The 9,994-nt window shown below is 41.5% G+C and overlaps 1 protein-coding gene across 2 annotated transcripts in view; it reads right to left on the bottom strand.

The window, feature by feature from the left end:
- Positions 1 to 1,163: 1,163 nt before the first annotated feature.
- sema3d (sema domain, immunoglobulin domain (Ig), short basic domain, secreted, (semaphorin) 3D) overlaps positions 1,164 to 9,994 on the bottom strand; it is a 30,375-nt gene continuing 21,544 nt past the window's right edge. For both annotated transcript variants that reach the window (XM_023403982.2, XM_023403983.2), the window contains exons 15-18: positions 9,618 to 9,775; positions 7,800 to 7,864; positions 7,508 to 7,647; positions 1,164 to 2,406 (exon numbers count right to left, since the gene is read on the bottom strand). In XM_023403982.2, coding sequence (XP_023259750.1) covers positions 1,951 to 2,406; positions 7,508 to 7,647; positions 7,800 to 7,864; positions 9,618 to 9,775 — 819 coding nt within the window. In that variant the 3' untranslated portion in view covers positions 1,164 to 1,950. The remainder of the gene's footprint in view (positions 2,407 to 7,507; positions 7,648 to 7,799; positions 7,865 to 9,617; positions 9,776 to 9,994) is intronic.

Genomic DNA, 9,994 nt, shown 5'->3' with positions numbered 1-9,994 from the left:
CATTCAGAAAGCAGCACGGATTTTTAAAAAAGATGATTAAAAACTAAAGTAAAGTTTGTTTTTGGTGCTGTGTTTATTATATTGTGATTATAATGTACAAAAGTGTTTTATGTTTTTATTTAGTTTAAAAAAAAGGGTCTTAGAGCCTGTTCTTGTCTTTTCTTGGGGGCCCTTTGCTGATTCTTTTTTTGGGGAAAGATGTAGTTTGTTGTTTGCAGCCAGCTGATAAATAAACTATAGACAAGGAGGAAGTGCTTGAAATATTTATTGTCTTTGTTACAAGAAACATGGAGAAAACACTGTGGAGAAACACAAAATGGGAGACTTGAATACTGTTGATATGTACATAAGTATGTAGAGGGCAAGTAAACATGAAATGAAAGCTTCGGTGAAACTTAAGAAACTGAAATGCCAATCATTTCACCATATGGGTCTGTAGTAGTTGTGTGTGTTGATGGAGACCTAATAGGCAATAACTCATTAAAAGAAATATTGATGGGTATGTTTTCTTTCTACATATGCATCTGTTTGGAACACATTTTCTTCTCTGTGTAACGAGGAGGATTTGAGCAGCTGGCCCAAAATTCAATTTAAGAGGTTACAACTAAATCAGTTAAAACTGAGGGATCCCATGACTTTGATAATGTCTTTCACAGAAAGATCCTTGTCATATTATTATCAGCATTAGATCCAAGCACTGCGCATGATATTATCTACATTATTATATAAGTATAATTTACAATTCAGGTCAGGCCAGTGGCTCACATAATGCTCGCTTTTCACGCTCATGCCACTGATGTTGATGCATTTACTGCTTTATCAGTTTATTCTAGGAAGCCTGTAACTTGTTTAGATTGCTCACAAGCTTTCATATTTACGATTGCTTCTCCTAAAGACCCTCCCTCTCTCTCTCTGTCCTTCACACACTAGACTTACATCAAACAAGAGACCAGCTGGTCCTGAATCATTCTGACATCTGCATACAGCGTACAGGGACTTGTGTTGCTATACCCGGAGAGGCTCGGTCGAACTAACCCCTCACCCATTTTCAACCTGCCGCTGTGTGCTTGAGACTGCCTGTACCGGCACCTCTAATAGATTTCCTGTGCGTTGATTTTATCTCTTCACAGAATGTAAGTAAGACAGAATTCAGAGAACGGAGCTTCAGAGACACATTTATTTAAATAATTGCAAAACACAACAATAATGAAAACACCTATTGAACCTACAGACGAAATGTTAAATGTTTGTACAAAAATATGTTATTTTTTTTGCAGGAAAAAACACAATACACGATTATCATTAGAGTTATACAGGTCAGTAATTAGACTACGTTTAGCATGCCGTATCTCCTGTACACGTTATATAAATATTTACAGTCATTCAACATGAATGCATTGTCATCGCCATAAGCAAACTTTCTATTTCTATTTGTTTTTTTTTGTTTTTTTTTATTATTACTACTGTATATATTTTCCTTGATCACCTCTATTAACTGTCAGTTTTATCTGTGCTTTGGAGAGTCATGTTGTAATCCTTCACCGTGGTCACTTCACCTGCACATCAGTAATGTAGTCTCTGGTATTTTCTCTGAAACCGGTTACCTGCAAACAGGACAAACTAATAATTTTAATTGTATCCTAAACGTTTGAAGTGATTTCCTTTTAGAATTCGAGAAAAAATGAAGATTCAAATTTTCTTGCACAGTTGGCACATGAAGAAATTACATACTGTCAAACCCACGCTGCTTTGAATTGCTTGTTGAAATTAATATATTCATTCTGAACTCAGTGTTTTATTCCCCATTAGCTCTGAGTTAGACTGCTTACTCATGAACTGATCTGTCATTGCAATTGTACAGTTCTGTGTCATATCTGCTTCGTCACCCAGTAGGTGAATATACTCAGCTCATCTTGACTTTTTTTGGGGGGGTTTTTTTAACCTCACCCCTCACGGTTGTGCTGTCCTCACCACCCTCCCTCCCCCCCTCTCTTCCTCCCTTTCTCTGTGGTGTCTCCTGTTCCTGCTCTTCTTCATTTCCTGAATGTGTTTCCATTTCCCGCCGCCTAAGCCTCGTCCTCGAGCCCTCGACGGCCTCTTCTCGAGCCAAAGTGAATCGCAGTACTCCTCCAGAGAGCCGAAAGGAGAGCTCATCACTCTCAGGTAGTCTTTATACCGCTGACGAGACTCTCCGCTGTGTCGTAGCTCCACTGCAGGGTCTTCGCTGGGCTTGGGCTTCCCGTCCAGTTGGCCGTGTGTAATAAGTTGCAGTGTGAGACGGAGGAGGGTGTGGGTGAAGTGTGTGTGCTCTTGAGCTATGCAGACATACATGCCAGCATCAGAGGCGTGGAGGGAGCGAATCAGGAGACCTCGGTCAGTGTGAACAACACGATCATCCAACCTGACCTGGAGAAAATGCAAATGAAGAGTATTAGAGCTTCATCATGAACAACAAGGTCATGTGACTACAGCTGCCTAAGGTTAGGCTGAGCAGCTAGTACGCAACGCAACACAAAATTAGCTAAACTATTCTCTTCTTAAATTAAAATCCCGATTCAGAGCTTTACTATAAAACAAGAAATTTTGCGTCTCTGTGCCCTGAAACAATCCATCAGGCTGCTGCACATTACAAAACCCTCCTTTGATACCTCCCACCCTGTATACACACATTTATTTTCATGCCTGACTTGTATCCAAGGTGCGTTAAACATGGTAATGACCCCTGAAACAGGAAGCATATTGAATAGGGTGTGCTGAGTGTCACCCACAGCTTGGGGGTCCAGAGGTCATTATGTGGTGTGGAGAGATTTTTAGATGCATGATGAGTGTAAGCAGTAAAAAAAAAAAAAAGACAAAGAAAGGTACTTGGAAAAAGGTATGTGTGTGTGAGTGTGTGTGTGTGTGTGGGGTGAGGCGCATGTGCTTGTTGTTAAGGTGTAAGGGTAAGTAGCGTGCTAATGTGTACGGTCCCTTCTTTTCATTTAGTGTCCACCGTGATTCATCAGGTGGCATGGCTGCTGTCAGGACCTAAAATAACACAGCTGTGTTCAGAGGACAGTCAAAGAGCACAAGAATGTGTGTGTGTGTGTGTGTGTGTGTGTGTGTGTGTGTGTGTGTGTGTGTGTGTGTGTGTGTGTCCGTGCATGGGTGGTGCATACTTCCCACAGCCCTGCTTTAACCCCCGCCCCCCCGAGGTGTAACTGATAAGACAGCTACAGAAGGAGGCACAGGTGTAAACTTGATGTTTTCCCATTTTCTTCTACACATGAGCATCTGTGTATGCATGTGTGCTAGTGTGTGTGTGTGTGTGTGTGCGCGCATGTGTGCACAGCTCTGTGGTGGTTTCTCGGTCTGACCCTGATGATTTTTTTTTTTCCAGGCAGAAACAGACTCCCAGGCCTCAGAGTCTCTTTGGACGTGGTCCTTACTCGCATTAAGACTTTCTAGTTCGTCTCTTATCGCATTCTTGTTTGCTGACACACCTGACTGATTTGCCAAAACACGTGGGATGTATATTGAAAACCTAAAATCTCTCTTATGCAAAGTGTCTGCGGAGATGTGTGTTATTATTATTATTATTATTTGTGTGCCTGTGAAGCTGTCTCCCCTGTGCCATCCAAAAACAAGGCATCTGTGACTAAACGGCATCGCCAGACATTTAAACTCACCCAGATGGTCCGTCTTTATTTGTGTCTGTGTGATTCTGGGCATCCGATTAAGCCAACAAACTCCTGCAAAGAATAGCAATGCCGCTTTGCTCCGTGCTGTGCTGTGCTTTGTTCTAATGAACATCATGCATGAAATTCAGCATCATCCATGCTTTTCTTATTACTAATTTTCTAATGGGCCAGCATTCCAGACTCCAGGAGGCGAATTCACACACAGGAACAAGAAGACGCATATATATACACACACACGCACAAACATGCTGTGAGAGAGACAGAGAAATCTCCTCCAGCTCACTTCTTTAATAGCTGATTTTTACGAGGGGATAAGAGAAGGGAGTGTGTGAATGAGTGAATGAGGAGAGTAAGTACTGGAGTGGGCTGCAGGTGCTACGAGCAGCTGGCTTTTTTCTTTTTTTTTTGTTTCAAAACCCATCAGGAGGCAGCAAGTGTGGAGAGAAACACAGAAGGGAAGAGACTGTGGGAAATCATGGAGGCGACACGAAAAGTATGAGAAAACAAAGTAGACGGAGTAAGGAGCATGAAGGCAGGAAGTGAGGAGAGATTAAGGTGGGGCTGATGAGGGAGGTTGAGGGACAGGACAGGAGAAGGGATGACAGACAGGGGGAAACAGAGTGGGACCGAAAGCACAGGGAGTGAGAGGTTGAAATGAGCCAGACACTTAACAGACATGCCCTGCTCCAACACCACATGCCCACAGCTGTGAGAGCAGGTAAGACCGCCTGTTACCACAGGAAAGAAACCTTACATCCCAGTGAAAGAGGGAGCTCTGCTGAAGAAAAAAACACACACTCCTGTGTATGTGCGTGTGTTGTTCGGGCCACTAAGTGACTGCTGGGTTGTGTGATAAATTACTCTTGAAACAGCAATGTTCTTTGTTAACAATGACAAATGTTAGGTGTCTTTATTTAGTTCATACAATGCAGCTAATCAGCCTGAAGTTTTTGTACTTTGACACAGCTGCCAGTAAACACAGCATTAGTTAGGATGGTACGGAGAGAAAGAACTAGAACTGAAAAGTAGAAACGATAACAGTGACAGTGAAGTCATGTTCGACCAAAGAGATCGAAGAGCATCAACAACAAGGCAGCTATCTGACTATCTGACTAAGACGAAAAGTACAAATGGTGTATCTCTTTGACTTCCAGCTTGGTGTTGTTCATTTGAACTCCTTCACTTTGTGTTGTCTGCAGCATTACTGACGATCAGTCATGTGGCTAATAGCAGATATTATTTCCCGCACATGAGTAAGAAGCAAACAGATAGATCAAAAACATGAATCTACTTATTCAATCAAGACATGATGCCTGTGACCATAATGGAGGAAGACAACTTATTCAAACATTAGACTTCCTGTACTTCCACAATCACAAAAGTATTTCTCTCAAACTAATTTTTCCTATTCAGTTTGAAAGCCATATTTGTAGCCTCACGTGTTAATGAAATGTTAATTTATTAGACCATTACTAAAAACAATTATATCTCATCCATGTATAATTACTTAAAAATGTTTAGGCATTTGTGTTGCAGTTTCCCCTTGTCTCGGGTATTCTATGTCTACAAACATTTGAGATGTTCACTGGCTGCTTGGCCAAATAATTGCATTTATTTATTCAATTATTTATTTATTCATTCATCCATTCATGCAAAGCCTGCTGTACCGTAAAGCTGTGTTTGCCCATTTAAATATTTTTTCCCCTTGAATCATAATGAACCATCTGCTTCCTTTTAGGCTTCAGTCATTGTCAGGACACTCTTCAAACACCAAAGCAGCATTTTTAAGTTGTATATTTTCCAATAAATCTCAACACTGGTCAGTATGACAAACGCTTGTAAAGATTTCGGCTGTAAAGCCTCACCCTAGTCTGAATTATTATTTAAACTCTCTCTACCTTTTCACTGGCTGAGAAGAGTTTGAGATAACATTCCCGTTAACTAGAAATGAATTTACATGTATATTCCACCACAGTCAAAACTCCCGCACACTTAACACCACTGACCCTTCCATTAATTCATTAAATCTGCACATCCTGTTGTATTTCTTTAGCTTCTGTGTCTATCACATGACTCTCCTGAGGGAGGAAGGACTCCTGCACTCACTCCTTCATCACTTTGTCTAGAGTACAATAGGTCACATATCATTGCATGTCTAGACACACAAACACAGAAAACACCCCATCGTGTTCATTACCCCAAAACACATGGTTGTCCCTAGGGAGCGCTCTGTTATGATTTCCGCTGTAGGGGATCATAACGAAGCACGCAGATGACACACAGACACACACATATCCGCACACAAAGCGAAAAACACAGAGCCTTCTGCTGTGCAGGCCCATAAAGGAACACATGGGTCTTTAGTGGCCTCTGCACCTGTCATTGTGTTTACATTCACCTCTGAGAGCGAGGACGGGGGACCAGTTGTGGGACTAAATAAGTGTAGCGGGAAGCGCAGAGAGGCGAGGAATGAAGGAGGCTGAGTGGTAAACAGCGCACTCGCAATGGGTGGAGGAAGGTTTGTATGTTTGGATAGGGCAGGGAAGGGCACTGAGGCGCTGAGTAAGCAGGTCTCTGTTGTCTCATTCAGGAGACGAGTGTCATCATCAATGAGCTCCTTTCCACACCTCAAGTACAAACTCGGTCCCTGTGCATCTTTCTCTGCTCACCATCCTGACGAGCTATTTTGATCCTTTGCAGTGACAATTAGTGAAAAATCCCAAAAAAAAAAAAAAACGAAAACTTTTCAGTTTTGCATAGAAACAGTAAATTTGCACCAAGTTGAGATTTGTCTTAACTAATCAGTTGAAAACGCATCTGTTAGTATACATTCAAAACAGCCATTTTCTGCAGTCCAACACCAACATCCTGCCACTTTTAAACTGCACCGCTAGTTTGCACTTAAGATTTTCGTGAAGTGAACATATTATAGCCTACAGGTTCCATGTGTGTAATTAGTTGTTTTCTTATGCAGCACCTCACTTTTCTGTCCAGCCCACAACGGAAAGAATCTCTAGTCTCTCTTGAATAACCTACAGTGGCCACCGGGGAAACATTCCAAAATGAATTGTTGGCTACTCAATGTAAAAATGAAAAACAAAGGTTAAATGCAGGGTAAACTGAAATTCTCATCTCCCTTTTTCTTAAATTTTTCATATGAGATAGATGATGTCCCATCCATATCCCCTAGGGTGGCTCTGGTTTAAGTCATCCCTCACCTTCCTCAAAAGCAGAGGAGCTGCAGAAAATTTCAAAAAGCCCTGGACACTCATAAACATCAATAATGATCTTATTCAAGGAACAAGTGAGATCCTGGATCGCTCCCTTATTAGCTATAATTCTACAACGGATGTGACTTTTGGGGATTCAAGCCTGTATGAGTTGTGAATGCTATCCTTATGATCCAAGCACTGTTTTTATGTTTTCATCTTCCCCGAGACAAGCAGGACCGACAGCGATGTGATTTGTGGCACAAACAGCGGTTAACGAGTTCAAGGCTCAGACCCCATAAACAGTTAGAGGGAAGTAAATTGTGATGTTTTTGGAGGCTTTGAAGTCCTTATGTAAGAAACGTCCCTGTTTTGTGACCTGGCATGAAAACAATGTAACCCCTCAAGTACAGTAAAGTCAACAAAAGCAATATCAAGGCCCACCTTTGGACTCAGCCAAGAGCAAGTATGGAGTAAAAGACAAGGTAGGAATGTAAAAATGATTTGTTTCAGTGTTTGGGTGGTGTGTGTGTGTGTGTGTGTGTGTGTGTGTATGTGTATGTGTGTGCGTGTGTGTCTGTGTGTGTGTACACGTGGAGGTGAGTGCACTTTTCTAACCTCCTCCCTGCGTTCAGATCCAGGTCTCTGTTTGAACCACCTGATCTGGGCCTGTTGAGATTTGGGGGTACACTCCAGGAAGGTGGAGTTGCTTTGCACCCCAAAGAGCACCCTCTCCTCCACCCGTCCCCCACCAAGACCTAAAGAAAACAAGACTGTTATTGATCTAGGGGTCTTTTATGCGGTTCTTAAAAAGAGGTATGTGATGCAGGTTTCCACTAGTGGCTGTTTCAGTGATTCATTTATCTGTTGACTTGACAAAGACAAAAAAAAGAGAGCAAAGTTTACATACTGTCCTCTGTGTCCCAGCACTGACTGGCAGGGTCTCCATGCTTGATGTCCTGTCTCCTGGCTCGCCTGGAGTGAGAACACACACATAAAATTTAATAGGTTTTTTAACCTACAATCTGTAATTAGCCAAAAACAAAAACTGAGAACCTACAAGCCGTACAATACTGATGCTGATCTGTACAGTATGACAACTTCAATAAATTAATAAATCAACACGTTTAGTCAAGCAAAGAAGCCAGTAAAAGATGTATCTCTTATACATCTGAGACTGGGGTATGTTTTTTCCAATGTCAAATTTGCATGCACAGGAAAAAACAGGAATGTTGTGGTGAAAATGTGAGAAGTTGTCTGACTATTACCTCCAGCAACAATTTTTCACAACCACTTAAAATGAGATTTTAAGATGACCTCTGATTACTGTTAACCCTCAGTGTCTGACACGTGGCTATTGACACGTGGTTATTGAGACCATGAATCTTTCAAGATTCAAGATGTTGACACTTATTTTCCAATAAACTGCAGTGGGAGTAAAAGCGAAATTACCCTACCTCATAGGCAGATGGATATTTGTTTTCATATACATAAATGTTAAAGTAGAAACAGCATCTTTGGCCTCTAGCTGGTGTTGGGCTCCTTCAGTTTGTATTGATTTCACCTCCTCCACCTCCTGCCAGTCCCATGTGATGGGACATCTGTAGCCTACACTCACGCACTGTGAAGATCAACTTTCAAAGAGCCCGGGAGACCAAACGCAGGGCCTCCACTATTCCACAAACCATAAGAGCATCCCCATTGGCCAGTAATATAGCAGTGTGATCCCTGACTGTAAGGTATAGACTCTGTAGAGCCTAGATTCTTGCAAAGCACACAAACAAAAACACATTTTTTCCACCTAAAGGACTAGACTCTAGAGGTGTGGAATGACAGTAGCATTAATCAGCTGAGGAACAACATCTCTGATCAATAACTCAAATGGAATAAAACCATCTGGCATGGAAAAAAGTGCTGAAGAGGTGAGGAGAACCAAAATAGAAAACATATTTAGCAACAACTATGAACTCCTTCTGACAGGCCCAGAATAAAGAACCAGCCTTGGGAACACTCACACACACACACACACACACACACACACACACACACACACACACACACACACACACACACACACACCATGGAGAAGTAGGGCAACAAAGGGTCAGTTTAAAGCAGTTTATAGATGCACTTTCCTCTTTTCTTTTTTTGGATCACAAATATTTTCAGCTTTATCGCTATATATCTTACCAGCCAATACCAAACTTCTTTTGATATTGGCTGAGAGTTAGTACATTTTAAAAGTAAATTTTAAATGTCAAATTTGTACTGTGTCTTTTGTGCTTACAGAAGTGCTCACAAGTGTGTGCATGAGTGTTTCCAGGTTACAGATGGTTACACAATTGATTTTGTAATTTCCCATAATGGTCCTGACATGTGATGGGATTACTGCCTGATCCTTTACGAGGTGGTATAGTGGGTGATGTGAAGCAGTGTACGGCTAAATAACTGCACAGTGGAAGGGCATGGTTTTACATTATAAGAAATAAGATTTACTAATTTAATGATTCATGATTTTAAATGTGTGTGTCTGTTTAACTTTATTATTTCATTCCAGTATATAAAACATTTGCACTCATATAGCCTGATCTATCATTATTTTGAGTATGTTGAAGAGGTTAGCATGGCAACCAAAATGAAACTTGTTCTAGGGGCGTAAAAATGGCATAGTATTATGGATTTTATACTCTATTACTTTAATAAAAGTAGTGTTACATAAACACAGCACCTCTTAGATGCAGGGACGTATCGTGAGCATGTGTGTCCATCCCAGGCGCAGTAGGGGTCTCGTGCCAGACAGCATTCAGCACAGACTTGGCCATACAGGTGACATCTGCTCAGGGAAACCTGTGCTAGCCCCTCGCTTGAACCCACGTAGAGCTGTTGCTGCAGTGAAAAACACACCACACTCTTCGTTAGCGGAGGTAAAGTATGTTACAGGCGAAAAGGATACAACATTTTTGGCTTGTGACAACAGGTTTGTGCTGATGCAAAATTAAGATTTTTCTAGTGACATTTAGTTTGTTTTCCCCCTTGTACATGTATTCTTCATTCAGGAAAATGTCCTTGGTATTCCCAGAGAACTGGGGCTCAAAGCCTTCCAAC

Source organism: Seriola lalandi, unplaced genomic scaffold, assembly GCF_002814215.2.
Source record: "Seriola lalandi dorsalis isolate HSWRI2012SDOR001 ecotype SW California unplaced genomic scaffold, Sedor1 jcf7180002054188, whole genome shotgun sequence".
NCBI classification, from domain to species: domain Eukaryota; kingdom Metazoa; phylum Chordata; class Actinopteri; order Carangiformes; family Carangidae; genus Seriola; species Seriola lalandi.
The sequence above is the reverse complement of the archived record's forward strand: the minus strand, read 5'-3'. Positions and strand labels throughout refer to the sequence as shown.